We start from the raw sequence: 17,326 nt of genomic DNA on the forward strand, positions 1-17,326 counted from the left end.
AACTGATGCAGCAGTTTCTGTATCAGCCAGTCAGAAATCAAACTGCCAGTTTTGATTTGGGTACATTAAGAAATTCAGTCCTCTGCAATATAATTTTTCAGACTTGTACTATATCTAGTTTTCTTCTAAGCATTTTCCATATACAATACCAATACTACGTGATGTTATTTTTGTGGAAGTTTAATGGGGCTTTTTAAAGGGAAGCCAACAAGGAGTAATGAATAATGTTTTTAAATTTCTATGTGTGTGTTATAAATTAAGTTAGACTATGAGAAAACAAGCAATATCATTTATAACAGTAACAACATCAACTATATCTGGATTATTACCTTTTCCTGCGCTTCTTTCCAGGCTTTTACTGGATCAGATTCATAACCTCTCTGGACCAACATCTGAATCAAATCTCTTTTTGATCTGTTCTCTACAAGACACACACAAACACAGAGGAGGGGAGGAAAAAAAAAGAAGGGAAGTCAGTGCTGTGAAAATCTTGTGTGCAAGTATTTTCTAGTATATTATTATACTAGTATAAGTATTATCTAATATATCATATTTTAAACAATTTCCAGATCTTTCCCCACTGTTAACAATTCTAACTTCTGTTTACTCACCAATGGTAATTTTCCCTTGTATCTTCTCCAGAATGAAACGAGCTTGGTTGTTCAGCTTGGTGGACTCGGCGCCCAGCATTCCCACCAGCCACTCCTTGCGCAGGCTGTAATAATGTAACCGCAGATCAAAGAACTCCTTCAAGATGTCCTGCACGGTTTCGTACTTCTTTAAGCACCCCATGTGATCAAACAGCACCTAGGAAATGTATGATAGACTTGAGAGAGGCTGCCTAAGTCAAACTTTGTTAGCCCTTGTGTAAGCGTTCAGTTCTATTGCACATATAAAAGCACCGTACAAAAAGTGGTATTTCAAGGAGTGTGAACTCAAACCTCACTCAGCTCAAAGCACAGAGCTGGATGGACTAAGTTTTATTCGCAAGTTTAGGATGAGATTTATGGTGGCACAATCAAACAAAAAGACAGCTATATAGAGATATATGCCTGAATTCACTTGAATGACTAATTTTATCTACATATTAAATCGCAAGTTCAGTAGCAACTGATGATTCACAACTATTTAATATAACAGTTGAAAAGCTTAATAATCCTTAATAATCTTTCAATTTAGCTGTGAAATCTGTCACTTTTCAGCTGTGAAAACTACCATCCTTCAAGTTCAAGCACAAAGTAAGAAATCATTTTTACTTGATAGATGGAATCAATCCTGCCTGGCTTCTGACATCTCCAGTTTAGACATTTATAGGTGAACTAGTCACCCTTGGTGCCCTCCATAGTCAACTGAAAGAAATAAACCCCTGTAGGGGATAATTCATCTATCCAAAATAGCTATTTGGGAGCTGGGAGACAATAGCCAAGCTCACGTAACTTTTTTAAGTTCTTACACTAGGGCAGATTATGTCCTACACAGGTACAGAAAGCAGTCCTTACAATTTATTATTTATTTTGGCAGGCAGAAAATGCAGGAACTCAACTGCAAAATATTTTGTAATCTGTGAATGTAGAACTGACAACAGATTCTTGCAGTAGTTCCTACAGTTGTTTAAATGTGTGAGAAATACTATCATTCTGATTTAGTAGATTTGCTTTTCAAGTACAATCTACAAAACGAGTTGAACAAGGCCTGTTTCCTTTTCCAGTTCTATAGTCTTTAATTTATTTTTAATCTATTTTCACATAGCTTTTGATGTACACAGCAATAGCAACAACAATGATATATTGTGTTTTGTGGTAATATCTGAAAGTAGCATCTGCCATAAAAAAATAGAACTGTTTTTTCAGTATCTGTAAAGACAGGATGTCTGGAAATCTTTGCAGAAATTAACTTACATTCAAATCCCTCTCAGAATAGAGAGACGTCTATATTTATTAATATTCTTAATAATTTGCAGCAGTTCTGCAGCAGCTTAAGAACAGTATTTGCTATACCTTGCCACCTAAAATTGGATTTATGCTGGTGGAAACATTGGATCATTTAACTCCTATTAGAGGAGTAACAATCCTGCAGAAAGTGCAATTCTGAAAATGTAATTTGTCTCAAGTTTAAAATTCAAATCTAATTATAATATGGCAGAAAGTTATTTGTATGATCTACTTTATGTTAACCACTTTTGGTTCGCTGCTCAGGAAATTTTCAATTACAGGAGGGCAATCACTCCAAGCCTGTCTTATTTGGAAGACTCATCAGGACTAAAATGGATTTGCTTATTCATATTGACTTAGTATTGGTCATCATTACAGTTTTCTACTATTGAAACAGTTTCAAATCACAATGTACTGTTCAATACCAAGAACCAAAGCATACTAAAAAAAATTTGATTTTACAACAAGCAACAGTAGGGATTCTGATAGCCAAACATGAAAAAGTTACCATAGAATTACAAGTAAGACTTGTTTGAAGCTTAAAGACTTTGTGCAATCCAGCAGCTTCTGCCTGTGCAAGCTTTTCTTCTGTCATCTTCACAACAAATTTCACAGTTGTATCAGTGTGGTATTCCTTATAGTCAGAAATTAATGCTGGAGTTTTTTCAGTCCCATTCAACATAGGTTCTAGAACCTGTTCTTTGTACACCTGTTGAAAATAGGGCAGCAAAAAACAGAACCACTTGAAATGCCTTAAAACTGCAAACCAACTGAACAACGGAAACTTTCAAAGCTCTGTGCATTCCATCTGACAGCAGTTACAACTTACAGAACCAGTATAACCTCCAAAATGCAGCCCAAGAGTAGCACAAACATAAGAGACAGAAACCAGGACAGAAAAGGTTACTGTAAAGTGGATTAACTATGAAGTCAGCAGGAGAAGCAGGTGTTCTCTGTAGTATGGACAGCTGATGGCACAGAGAACCATCTTCAACAAGAGCACACAGGAGAATGAAACCATGTTCCCTTCTGTGTACGTATAATCAGAAATTGTGTTAGGAGTTCATGCAGATGTAGGATTAAATAATTTAATGAGGAAATCTTCAGGTTTTTGTTTATATTAAAATGTATTTCACTATTATTTACCTGGGTCCATGTCCTTACAGGAAGTTCTGTAATCTCTACTGTGTTCCTGTCCACCACAAATATTTCACCACTCACTACATACTGATTTTGACCAAGTTCCTGAATGGTTCCTTTGAAGTTTTTGTAGTTTGGGAGCTGAAATTGGAAAAATCAGAAAAATGGTAATAATCTTTACAATAAAATATCAGAAAAGTATTTCTTTCCCATATTTCATACGGTTATCACTGTATATTGCACTAACCCATCAATAAACCTCTCATGTCTGTGAAAATCTGAAGTCATAGGAAAAATACTATAGAAAAAAAACCAAAACAGAATAACACATGCAAGTGACAGGACCATTTATCCTACTGTCCACAGAGTAGAAAAATTGCTAAGATGCAGCTAAACCCAGTGAGGTGGTGGGGTTTTGTTTTGATTCTTATGTTTGTTTTTTTCTTCCTCTTTCTTAAAGAAAACTCTAAGCACAAATAAGGCATGACAGAAAGCAGATTAACACCCCACAATAACTTTGCAGAAGTGGTGCTACCTCCCCTAACCATTTTTTCATTTTTGTGCTGTTTGGCAAAAGATAGTGGAACCCATCCAGGTTAAATTGTAACTAACAGGCTGAGGATTTTTTTTTAACAGGATTGATTTCCTTATCCAGCTTGACACAAACACATACCAGCATACAGAAAGGAGCTAGATGGAGGCAGAACTGCCTCTTTCAACCACAGTGAGCTTCAGTTGACTGTGAGACTACACAGAAGGCCTAGGAGTCCTAAAGGAAGGGCAATGGATTGCATTAATTTAAAAAAAAAATCTCATTGTTCCCAAGAATTTGAAAAAGGAAAGTCACTATGTCTTGAAAATTGATATTGCACACTCAGTGAACTGTGATCTAAATAGACAAAAAAAGATGTTTCTGCTTCTCTGGCCTAGTAAACACAGCCAAGCAGCAATACTGATAAGTTCTAAAATTAAAGTTACATCAACTGTATTTCATCCCTTGGTTACAGATATTATGGGTTCACACAGGTATTCTTCTTGCCCAATTTTTTTTCACACCATTTCTGGGACTTGTAAAATTTTGAATAAACAGAAGCTAAGTGCAGTTCAGAAGCTGCTGATTTTCTTGAACAGCAGCAATATCTTCTCATCTGCCTATGGGTATATAAAAGGGAGAACAATTCAGACAAGAGAAAGGAAATGTTAACATTGGCTTAAGATGCTTAAGTAATACCTTCAAAAAGAGTGATACAACTTTTTACTCTACTGCCACGTCACAACTACCTTGTAAGACTTGTGACAGTCAGCAGACAGAACAAAAAGTCCTCTAAAATAATTGCTAAAAAATATAAATAGCAATGTTTTTGCTTAAAGGTGAACTTCCCCAGCCTTATGTCCCAACAGTCAAGTAAAGCTTCTACATAAAATAACTGGGACAAATCAATTCTGATGCTCCAATAATTAAGAAGTTCTAGAGAGATAGGAATTCATTTTGTAAGCACACAGATATAAAATACCAATACATTCTATTATTTTTACCATGGGGTGGGGATCTAGGCCATCCAGCATTCGTCTGACATTGTTCACAATTTCTCTGGTGTCATAGTTTGGAAGTTTGCACGCCCAGCCAGTACCAATTCCTTCAGCTCCATTTACTAAGACCATGGGAATGATGGGAATGTACCATTCAGGCTCTACACGTTGGTTGTCATCATACAGGAATTTAAGCAAGTTGTCATCCACTGATGGAAAAAGTAGCCTTGCTAAAGGGCTTTAAAAAGAAAAAAAAGAAAGCCATTTAACCTCAAGTCCAGTAAGTAAAGAACATTTTGCTTTACCAGCCCTTGGGTCCAGATCTGTTTGCAGATTTTTCTCATGTTTTCCTTTCTCTTTGCCATTCTAAAACTGAAAATCCAATATACACATCTCCTGAGATAACAAAGTTCTTCCCAATGAAAGTTTGTGTTCATAATAGATTATGTTTGCTTCCTTCACAGTAACACAGGTACCTGGTAAACTAGCAACTGCTGACATTTAACATTTACGAAATATCATTCTCTGAAGCTTTCAGAACACACAGCTCAGTGTGACACTGGGGCACCCAGTAATAAAGCAACACAGCATCCAAAGAGTCGCAAAATTTCCTCACTTAACTGTAGGAATAGCAAAATATTACGGATATTCAAAACCACACTTAAGAGATCCAAAGCAAAGTATGAGCTTCTATCAAAATATTTCAATCTCTCTCCATTTCTCTCCCCCACCTCCCCAAAAAAGGAGTGTTGTGAAAGACTGAGTTTCATAATAAGGGTATTTAAAAGTATGCATTTAGCTTGACATTAACAGTTTACCTTAACATGGTGAAAATATAACGAGGGCTGGCAGCATCCTTTCCACCATGAAGTCTGGTGCCAAACTGGCCAATAGGTTGTAGCAGATTCACATTGTTACTTCCAACAAAGTTCTGAGCCAAGTTGACAATAGTCATCATTAATGCTTGCTGCAAGAAAATAAATATTCATAGTAATAAGTATGAGACAGTCTATCCTAATCAGCCAGTAAAATCTATTTTAATGGCCCAAAATTTTATGACTAACTTGAATTAAATTTTTAAGAAAGCAGTCTCTCTGAGAAAGAATTGTAACCTGTTACAAGGGCTGCTGGGAACACATATTCTATGCTTATGAAAACCCCTGAGCTTCTCAATTTCTTCTAAAGCACTTCTCTGGGGGAAGCAAAGGGATATAAACTTACCACACTTAAATGCACAAACCACAACTCATGGCTTCTAAAGGGAGAAGAGAAGGGATGGATGGGTTGTTAATATGGCCACTCTTGCTAATATTTCAGATAAATATAAACAAAACAGGAGCTAGAAATAATCCTTGTTCTGACACTGTAATAAGTTTTTGAAAAACAGTCCCTGCTTCTTCCCTTAAAATGCTGTATTTGTTTCAGACAAAAATTGTCCTAGTACATAGTTCCTATATTCCTATGATTTCAGAATCTAGAAGTTGCCTAGGTAATTAATTATCTTTTATTCTGCCACAACCCACAATGCATTTGGGATAAAACTGCACAGCAATACTTGGAAAGAAAGGAAATATGCTGTCTTATTAAGCTACATACAGTTTGGTTCATTTTCTTTAAAGTACATCTGTGATTAGTAGAATGATAGTCAATAGTTTGTGATTTTAATAGCAGAAACATTTACCTAATATTTTACATAGGCTGAAAGTCCTCACAACTTTACCATTCTCCATACTCACCTCCCCATGGTGATAAGCTGACATTTCAGCCACAGAACCAGCCAGCTGAGCAACTTTTACTTCACGTTTGTCATTTCTCTTAAAGCAAGTGAACAGAACCTTGCGTTGCCCTGGTTTCAGGCCTATTAAGAACAACATCCCATTTTCAACACATACACAAGCACTGTTTTCAAGTGATAGACTTGTTTTGCCTTATTATCACTTCTAATCTCTCAAAAGAAGTCTAAACATTAAATAGAAGCAAATTCACACTCTAATAGTATCAAAATAATATATAATTATTTTAAGTAATTTAAAAATTTTTACCAAACTCAAAAAGTGGAAACACAACCTTTTCAGCCATTTATACAGCATCCAACACACATCATTCTAATAAACTGCACCTTGATCCTAAATGTGCAACTTCCACAAGTCAAGAATTCTTCCCATTCTACTCAGCAAAATCTTTTTCCTAAGAATATCAGCAGAAATTCAGCAATGACAGCTGTAACTATGGCTTACATGTATTCACAGCACTCTGAAATTTTAGTTTTTGTGTGAAATTCTCAAATATGCATTAAAATTCAACAACAACAAAAAATATTATCCTCTTGAGATTTTTAAAGTGTTAAGAAAGAAGCCAGTCTCTGCTCTTCTGGTTTATTTTCATTGCTTAGGCACACTTTAGGAACAACATCTGTGCGGAAGGAATTGCATCATATTTCCTGCATGTTATCCAGAGCTTGATAACCAGTTCTAGATCATGCTTATTGAGCCATTCAGTGTTTTAATTCACATACATTTCTAAAGTGCACTAAAATATTGTTAAATGTTACCATCACTACAGTGGGACAAACATAAGAGCAAAAGCTGGAAAGGAGATAAAAAAGAAAAAAAAAGAGACTGACTTCAATTTCCATTTCACTTAAATAGGTAAATGATGGGTCTGCGCCATGTTTTTCTACCAGCAATCTGTGGAATACAACAAACTTAAAGGATTTCCTTCACAAAGGAGAATCACCTCGTAGTAAGAATTGTAACTACCAGCTTTGAACAGATAGTCAAAATATTCATCCTCTTCATTATTTTTTCTGAGATTTGCCACTAGGCTAGCCTGTCATACATCACCTGATGATGCTAGAGGACAAAAGCCATTGCTAAAGCACTACACCTGCTGCACAATTCACATATCCAAGCTCAGAATGCAGAATTACAGCCAAAGTTAGGAGAAACATTCAAATGAATTATATGTAATATTTGTAGTATTATATATACACCTACATATGTACATAGACACGCACAAAAATATGAACAGCTATGTTCCCTTCCTATTTTCTTACATTTCTGTAGAAACAGTCCACTGAATGTCCATTCTTTATTTTAAGTTTCAGCAAAATCACTCTGCTGTTTCTGAGAAGGCAGTCTGGGTACAGGACATTGTAAGGAGCAATGATCTCTTGAAATATACAGCTCTGTAAGTACCTGGGTATGGGAGGAAGTAAATCTGGAGAATCTGACAGAGACTGACTTCCTTTTTGGTTCCCTAGGTGTGTATCTGCACACCTAACTCAGTTTCATTCTGCATCAAAGCTGGGGATCCATGCTACCTGGAAGCTACTGCCCCTACTCCTTGAACGATCCCTCTCTCTCATTCGAAACACAAAAAGCTCTTGCGGCATGAATGTTTTGGTGCAAGTCTGTAGTGTCAGGAAAGCTGACCAGCTCCACTATTAAAGGTACTGGGAACTAGAGATGAAAGCACTTCCCCCACCCCTGAAGTCTCAAGGCTTTTTCTCTGGTCACAGTCAGCTTGTGCACACAGACAATGACATGGGCGGAAATTCCTGTTCATGATGTCTGCAGACAGTTTTACAAATGAGTAAATGAGTAGTGCAGTAAAAACTGCTCCTTTTAATGTACATGCTATTGCAAGGGGAGGGTTAATAAACCTGACTGACAGGAGCCTAGCAAGATTACAGGTCAGTAAACCCTAGAGCACTGCCTGTAGTGCAAGACTGAGGGGAAAAAAAATTTGCATCTTCATCTGCACTCAGCTGCTGACTTGAATGTTAATTATTTTAAGCACTTAAGAGACTTGCTTTCTCTGATGGTATGAGCAGAAACAAAGTGTTTGTAGAGCCTAGGGAATAGGTCTGGTTAAGTAAAAAGCCTGCACAGCACCAGATTAAACTTCCTCACAGAAGAAATACAGCAATGCCTTAGCATTGCCTTAGCATCACAAAATTCTTCAGGTTGGAAGGGACCATAGGGGCTCATCTGGTCCAACCTCCCCAGGCAGGATACATCTCAGAGCACACTGCACAGAATATGGTCTCCCTCTCTAATATCTCCACTAAAGGAGATTCCACACCCTCTCTGGGCAATTTGTTCCAATGTGTGGCCACTGCGCTGAAGAAGTTCTTCTTCATGTTTGGGTGGAATTTCCCCTGCATCAGTAACTGTCCACTGCCTCTTGTGCTATTGCTTGGCACCACTGAGAAGAGCCTGGCTCCACTCTGTCAACATCTCCCCTTTATGTCCTTATACACATTTATGAAGTCCCCTCTCAATCATCTCTTGAGACTAAACAGGCCCAGCTCCCTCAGCCTTTCTTCATAAGAGAGATGCTTCAATCCCTTATTCCTCTTCACAACCCTCCACTGGACCTTCTCCAGGAGCTCCAAGTTTCTCTTGTACTGAGGAGCCCAGAACTGGACATAGCAGATGTGGCCTCACCAGGGCTGAGCAGAGGGGCAGGATCACCTCCCTCAACCCCCAGGCACTGCTCTTCCTAATGCACCCAGGATACCAGTGATACAAAATGATAACAAACACAAGCATGGAAGTTTTGATACACTCTCCCTAAATGCATTGATTCCAGTGCAAATCACAGCTCTAAAAACACATTAATAAACAGGAATATTCAAAAAAATCATAATGAATTATCAACTTACCATCAACAAGGGAAGGGATAGATCTCTCGTTGTCTGAATTTGAGAAAAGGATCAACTCCTTGTTAATGAAATCATTGTAAGTCAAATGTTTTGTTGCTGTACCATATAGAAATTGCTGAAAAAAACAATATACATTATTCATTCAATACAAAAACTACATTACATTTAAATCTCACCTGGCAGATTTATTGCTATTATTTAGGACTCACCTCGGGAAGGCCATGTAGTCGACGCTGTCGCCTGTCTTCCATGAAATTTGTTAACCATTCTTTGCGGTCATCAATCTTCTTCTTACTGAAGGCCTGGAAAGATTCCAAGTACACTAAAGTATCAGCATATAAATGTTTGTGCAAATGTATGTTACTTCAGGCAGAATTTTAAGTATATTGCACTTTCTGATCAAGTATTCAATAAGGTTTATTTGGACAACCTAATCCATATAACTAACATTTACATTTAAGGAGCAGTACCAGTACACGACTTTTCAGACATTTTTGCACAAGGTATTTTGAAAAGACAGATCTCTCACTGTTTGCAATTTAAATTTATATTGTTTTCCTGAAATCTGCACACATTTAGGCAAATCTTATCATTCTTCTTCCCCTCTTCATATCAGAGTTGTGCTTTGACACACAGGTTTGAAGGTCTTTCCCCACACAGCTATAAGGCTGGGTTCATCATTTAGACTGAGCTATAACCAGCTCTCATCAAGAAAATCAACTTATGGTATTAGAAAGAAAATCCCAGTCTTGTCATTTCCATGCTCTCTTTGCTCTGTCAGTAACTTGTAGCTGCTCCTGACTGGCCATGTCTAGTCCTCTTACAAAAATTGTCAACCTGACAAAATTGACACTGCACAAAAAGTCTAAGCCAGAATTTGGGTCAGCTGACTGATGGCCTCAGCCTTCATGATGACAATGCATCACTTTCCAGCAACCACTTATCACTACAAAAGGACACAGGAATGTTCTGACTTCATGGTGTTACAAAAACAGACTACCCCTCCAGTAAGTTTCTTCCCTTAAAAAGAGAAAAATACATAAAAACTGAATATGTGGTTTAAACCAGATTTTTAGTTGTTTCCCCGACTACTTCAGGGAAATTCTCTGAGATGCTGAGGTACTGCCTTTTTTTTCCCCTCAGTGAGTAACATATAGAAATTTCATCATATCCTCATTTCAACCACTCTCCTGCATAAGAACACAGTCATCAGCACCATTTTTTTCAAAGGACTCCAACTGGAGCACTCCAAAAGAGCTCAAAGAGTTGTTTCAACTCCCTGGAGACCATGATGCTACATAATAAATATTAAATGTAACTTAGTTTCTGAGAAAGGGTCTAAGCCATATCACCCTGTTTTGCATCAAACTGACTTCTCTTGTGAACAAAGCTTCATCAGGCACAGTGTCTGACATCTGAAAAATTAAGATTAGGCTCTTGTAAAAAATAGGACTGAATTCTTGCAATTTTTGTTCTGGCTCCTTTCAGCTTATCTGTAGCTTTTCTACACCACTGAAGTGACAAAAACCAAGAGCTGGATGAGCATAAAAATTATTTCAACCGAATAAAAATAGATTTAACAGAATTAAGAGCTGTTCTCAAATATTTATTTCTCAATAGAAAAAGAAGGGGATTTTTTTGTTGTTGTTTCTCCACTTAAAACTGGTATTCTAATGCTTCATTTACTACAAAAGAATTGTTCAGAATGCTGAAGAATTTTCTTTGTGAAATATTAATTGCTTTCCTAGATTTCAGCTATCATGACATCTGGCGAGGTCTGTCACCACCCAGAGGTAAACTTGGGGCTGGGATTCCAGTGACCAGCAGAGGAAATACAGGTGGAAGTGTAAGTGAAGCTCCTGTACACAGCTCCAGCACTAGCTGGGAGATGCTGAGGTGTAACAGAGGTGAACAGCTTCCTCCCAGACTGACAGTACTAATTTAGATGACAGTGAGGATGAGCCATAATTGGTTACACGGCCTCATGCAGCAGCCAGTGTATGGAGGTCTCTTTGCAGAAATAGAGATCAGAATTCTGTTAGTAAAACCACGCATTTTACTGTACACACAGGATAAGAAAAAGTTGTTTTGTCTAAGACAGGCATTTTTCCATTTTCCTTTTTTTTCTCTCTCCTACCCTTTTTTTCTCACTAATGTCGCTTGCAATTAAAATAGCAAATTAAAGCAGATAAAAGCTGAAATATTTCTAGAGAAAACAGCTTCATACTTTGTCCTTCCACAAGCTTTCTTTGAAACACAAGTATTTTCCTACACACAACTATTTACAAAACTTCAAATTCAAATACGTAGAGCACATGCATGAATACATATATGACACACTGACAGATCTTCGGTGAATAAACAATATTTATCTGATCTTATTTGCTCAGAAACAAAATACAGACCCCTAAGTAGATGTGAAACATAATTTGTTTGGGCTCTATTGCCCAAACAAACAAAAACCCCTCAGAGTACTTTTTTGTAGGTTCTGTCTTTAAAAGCAATTCTGACTGTAGCATTTCTTGATATTCACACTGCACAAAATTATCAAATTTGCTAAAAGCAGATGGTAGAGCTCATTTTGCGGCTCATGGATTAAGTTTATTCCAAAATATAAAACATTTTCTGAAAGATTCTCTCTCTGTCCAAAGTATTTTTTTCAGGTACTAAAAAAAACCAAAACCAAAACAAGTCCTGTCATATCTTCCTGACGTGCTATTTTCAGCACACAATGAAAACTAAAACATTGATATCATATAGAAGCACTTTTGTGAGTTCTTACCAGTGTAATGGCAGCATCATCCTCAGGCCCAGCGTATCGAAACAAGATCCGATGTCTTTCCATGTCAGCAAAATATTCTTTTGCTTCTTTAGCAGTGCTGGTACCCAATCCTGTATAATAAAAATAAATAGTTACTCAATATTCAAAATTTAAGTTTTATTATTTTATCCCTTTTATTGGCCTAGGAATATTATAAAATCATTATGTAAGATACTATCATGAAAACAGCTCTAATAAAAGTTCATAGCACCCACTTGTTATTATTTATGCATAGGGTTCACATATTTGTTTTTAAACAAACCTTTGTAGTATTTTATCTTCCATGCTTTATGATTTTCCATATGCTTTTTCCACTCATCAAATTCAGGAATACTATAGAATGAAAGTTCTTGCTTATTTTTGCTTGCCTTTGAAAAAACAAACAAACAAAATCAACATTTCTGTTGTGCTGTAAGTAATCCATAAAATCTCAATAACAGAACCCATACCTTGACAATAGGGGTGATGAATTCCTCAAGAAAACCATGTTTCAACAGTGATGGCCAATTGTGGTGAATAAAATTGATCAACAAGCCCTTTATGTGAGATCCATCCTGATCCTGAATCAGAACATGAAAACATGAAGCAGTCTTGTATCAGATTCCCCAAACCACCCAAAACCCCACTCACTGCCCTGAATACATCAACACAATTTCTGATGACAGAAAGCATAGAAAGGAGCAGTTGGTTTTAATTTGGTTTCCAAACTGGACGTGGGTATGAAATAACCACCTTTGAAGGTCACTGTCCCTGAGCTATTAAAAAGCTCTTCCAAGCCAAGTGCATGGTTGCCGTTCAAAGCTCCTCTGCCTGTCGCATGTTTCTGCTGAGAGCTAGGCAGTTCTCCCAGACACTGCAGAGTTGAACTTTTGTGGAAAAAAGCCAAACCCAGCCACAGATCTCACTGAGGGCAAGATGATGTTTGATAGTTCAATCATAAGATTATCCAAAAATAATTGCCTACATTCTTGTCTCTACCTGACTTGCTAGCAATACCACCTCATTTACTGTCTACTTTTGTCCTAACTTTCAACATATTTTTGAATTATCAATAGCATGTTTTTATTATTACTTTGGTTTCTTGCTGTTTTCTGCAGCAAAGTTCAGTTGTCCTTTTAGAGAAACCAAAACAGTATATATAGATAAATTAATTCCTTAAAGAAACCTCATAACGTGTGAAATTGCAGCAAAACACATTGTGAGATGCTTAAAGATGAAAACCTGTGAATTTCAGACTTACCTGATCTGTCATGATCATAATTTTTCCGTATCTCAAACTTTTCAGAGATTCTGGATCTTCATAGCTTTTCTTGTATTGTAATCCAACTATTTTGATGATGTTGTTGATTTCTGCATTTTCCATAATCTGTACAAAAAGTTATTTTTGCAGCCAGTGTAAAAAGCAGAGATTCAGAAATATTCAAATCTTGCTTTATAGATGTTTTTTTCAATGCACCCTGACCTCAACTTCATAAGCTTTTTATTCCCACCCCTTCAAGCCTTTGCACTTGCAATGATTCCTTTTGTACATGGAAATTCTCAAGACTGCACCATTCTCTTTTTCCTCTACAGTGAAAGCACTTTGGATGGGGAAAGCTGGGAGAAAACTACATGTGTAACAAAAAGTCATCTCACAAAGCTGGCTTCTTTTTCCAATGTTTTTATGGGCATCTGCAGCACACCTCTTATTACAGACAAATTATGAATGGCAGCAGGAACAATATGATGAGGTAATGCTGCTGGCTGCTGACTCATGTTGCGAGTCCATGATATCACATGGTAATGGAGAGAATACAAAGTTTTAGGGGCTTTAAACATTTCACGTGAAATGTGAATATGAATCATAGCAAGATTTCCTTTCACTTGAGAGGAAATGAACTTCATCATCCCAGTACTGCACTGCTACACTTAATATTTACAGGCTTATCCCAGGCTTCAAAATAGCTGGTACTTCATGAAATCTCAGTCACAAAACTTCCATGAAAAAAATTAAAAAATGAAGATGCAATTCTAGAAATCAAGAATAAGCAGGAGGACATCCATTTGTCAGCAAAAAGCAAAGGACAAAACTACACACCTGTTTGTGAGAAGCTTCTCGGACGTTGAGAATTTTGCCCCTGAGTGGGAAGACTCCGTATCTGTCTCTACCAATAACACCTAGGCCAGAGACAGCTAAAGACTTGGCTGAGTCTCCTTCTGTTAATATCAACGTGCAGTCCAAGGAATGTTTGCCACCTGCAGGCCAGGAATAAGTAGAGGGAAGGCAAAAAAAAAAAAAAAAAACAACCAAACAGAAAACGAGAAAGTGTAACTCAACTTTCTACTCTACAAGTAATTTCTTCTCATCAGTTAAGTAGGCTGAATTTCTTTTCTTAGGGATGGCCTTCCATATCACTAAAACTGCACAGCAATGAGTATCCTTGCCCTTAGCAGTACACTATTGCTATGGACAAGGAGCAAAATAGGCAAAATGGGATGCAATAGTGGCACATCTTATGTAATGGTTCCCACACATCTGCACAAAAAAAGACAGATTGCTTCTCTACCTTCACCATTTCATTTTGCTAGCTGCAAATTTCTTACACACATACATTATGCATGTCTGAGTTACACACAGGAGTTATTTCTCATTCTGCATTTTCACTTTCCTCACAGTATATTTTAAAAAGTAATTTGTTAAAACACATTTTTGTGGTTTTCCCCTTTTTGTTGTCTATCAGCTAAAACCAGACAACTGTACGAAAAAATTGTCAGAAAAGCTCAAACGATGAGAACATTTGCACTTCTTATACCTCACACATTTCTCAAACAGAAAAATAAATCTTTACTAACAGTGCAGTTTTGTCAAGTCACAGAGCATTTTGGTGCCTGTGTGCTCAAAACTGGAATGACATTCACGTTCTTCCTACTGCAACTGTAGCAATGGAATAGATGTTCTAAATAACAAGCAGGCTGAAAAAAGGAACCCATCCTTCTGCAACAGTGCAAATGCTCATTAAGTAGCTTTGCTATTTTATCAAGGCCTATGGTAGGAAAGACTCCAAGAAAACTTCAAGTTGGTTGAGTCTCACCTACTGCTAATGAATAGTTCTGAATATACTGGTATTTAAAATGTGTGCTGTTATTTGCCTTTATCTGGTAAGTAAAAACCACCTCATACTTCTTGTTACACAGAACTTATAGCCAGCACCTTTCCTTTTCTGAATAAAGACGCGTGACTTAATATAATCTAAGGCAGTTATTCACACTGGCAGTGACTACCTACAGCAAGGTGGACTCCAAATATCTAGAAAAACACCAGTCTCTGCTGTTTTAGAATATATAAAAGCCAATATTTTTCATAAATGAACTGCAGAAAACATGTGATTGTCATCCAGCTTCACTTTCTTCTAGAATGGATGCAATCAGCAGCAATTAATTTCACAGAAATACAATAAGCCAGGTATTTTCCTGAGCACAGCTCTAAAGAACTCAAAGAAAAAACTACATGAACTGATAGGTTCAAAAACTGCATTTATGCGTCACCTGATTTAGTAATCTAGCTGCTCCCTTACAATCCTATATTCTTAATTTTTGCGTTGATTTCTACCTTTTCTCCTCCAACAAGCCACAGAACTAGGTATAGCTGCTCAAGATCACAAGAAAGCCAAAATCATCAGGTATGGGACCCTTTCTTTACAGAGAAGGGGGAGGAAATCTGCAGCAAGTGCATCACTCTACAGATAAACCGCTCTCCTATTCTTAAGCCTTAACTGACAACGATTAAAACATTCAGGGGTACAAGGCAACAAGAAACCTGTGGACCTCAGCTTCAAATTCCCTCTTGAAGTAAAAATAAAATCTAAAAACCACAGGAATAACTAAAGTCAGAGGTGTTTGTGGCCAGAGACTATTCTCTCTCTGCTGCACTTCCTTTGTGTCCACCCTGAATGTGCTATGTCTTCAATCTCAGACCCAGCATCTTCCAGATCTCAAATAAACCAATACCTGGCTAAGCCTCCTCAGGAGATCAGGAGATCCTGAGTTCCCTCAACATGAAACAATAATTAGGCATCAGAGAAATACCTGGGTAACAAGCATTCAAGGCATGCAAAGCTTTAGGCATGAGTGTTCAGCCCAAATGAATCCCTACATGCCTTCTTAGTTGAGCAACTTTCAGGATTAAAAACAATGGAATATTTTATTAGTCCCCCTGTCAGAGATTCTCCTTATCTCCAATTAAAAAAAAAAAAAAAAAAAAAGAAAAAAAAAAAAAGAAAAAAAAAAGAAAAAAAAAAAAAGAGTAAGAAGGGATTTTAAAGCCTGATCTCCAAAGCAAAGCTAAAAAAAACTACCAAAAAAGTGTGTCCAAAATCATTCATTATATGAGTTAGGAGCACTTGGCTTGATATCCATGAAAATATGTAATTTCTTCAAGCACACAATCTCCTTGGCAAGAAAAGTATCAGGAACATATATCTGAGTGAGGAGTGAAAATTCCACAGGCAAAATACTAGAGTAGATGTGATTATCAACTTTTGAGGCAAAAAATGATATCTGAATAAATGAAAAAGTAATTAAGTACTGAAGAAAACTCAATTTAAAAAATTAATAACCAAGGAACCAAAAAGAAAGGGAAGAAAATTAAACAGAACCATCATCTCATCAAGTCATCTGTGGCTTCAATGCTGAAGCACAAAAAAACCCCCAAATCAACTAAACAAAAAACTCAACCAAAACCAAGCCTCTTTCTCAGTCTTACATGCTTTTATCTACTCAGACCACTCACTTCAGCGCAATTTCTCTACCTTTGCTTCCTGTGAGGATGTCTATAAAAAACTAACAGAGATTGGCAACATTTTGAGCTCTTTAGCCATGTGTGCCCCTCAAATCATTCAGCAACAACTCCCATCCCATTGCTATTGGCACAAAGACTGCCAGCTGATCTTGATCCTTTATCTGTGCTAAGGAAGCAAGCCAGCAGAGATCGCCAGCTTGCCCTATATTCCCAGACAGGAACCTAATGGCATTTAAAGTCTAATGAAAAAAGCCTGTTGAACCATTCCCTCAGGTCTGCACACTATGTGATTTACTTGCTATACCTTCTGACCCTATAAAGATTCTGATCTTTCTACCATTAGAAAGGTCAAGAAGACCAGTCACCTCCAAAATGGAATACTGGTAACACCATCTAGTAAGAAACTACAATTAGAAGATACACACTCTTCCAACACCAACCTAGACTGCCACTTTTGT

General features: G+C 37.1%; 1 protein-coding gene across 2 annotated transcripts in view; it reads right to left on the reverse strand.

The window, feature by feature from the left end:
• Window positions 1–17,326, reverse strand: part of TOP2B (DNA topoisomerase II beta) — a 59,460-nt gene that overhangs the window by 11,057 nt on the left and 31,077 nt on the right. For both annotated transcript variants that reach the window (XM_083862263.1, XM_083862262.1), the window contains exons 12-25: window positions 14,169–14,326; window positions 13,332–13,457; window positions 12,541–12,651; window positions 12,354–12,459; window positions 12,053–12,162; window positions 9,480–9,572; window positions 9,271–9,385; window positions 6,338–6,459; window positions 5,420–5,568; window positions 4,608–4,839; window positions 3,078–3,212; window positions 2,440–2,640; window positions 612–807; window positions 330–421 (exon numbers count right to left, since the gene is read on the reverse strand). In XM_083862263.1, the coding sequence (XP_083718389.1) occupies window positions 330–421; window positions 612–807; window positions 2,440–2,640; window positions 3,078–3,212; window positions 4,608–4,839; window positions 5,420–5,568; window positions 6,338–6,459; window positions 9,271–9,385; window positions 9,480–9,572; window positions 12,053–12,162; window positions 12,354–12,459; window positions 12,541–12,651; window positions 13,332–13,457; window positions 14,169–14,326 (1,946 nt within the window). The remainder of the gene's footprint in view (window positions 1–329; window positions 422–611; window positions 808–2,439; window positions 2,641–3,077; window positions 3,213–4,607; window positions 4,840–5,419; window positions 5,569–6,337; window positions 6,460–9,270; window positions 9,386–9,479; window positions 9,573–12,052; window positions 12,163–12,353; window positions 12,460–12,540; window positions 12,652–13,331; window positions 13,458–14,168; window positions 14,327–17,326) is intronic.

This window comes from Zosterops lateralis (assembly GCF_965231275.1).
Source record: "Zosterops lateralis genome assembly, chromosome: 1".
Taxonomy (NCBI): Eukaryota; Metazoa; Chordata; class Aves; order Passeriformes; family Zosteropidae; genus Zosterops; species Zosterops lateralis.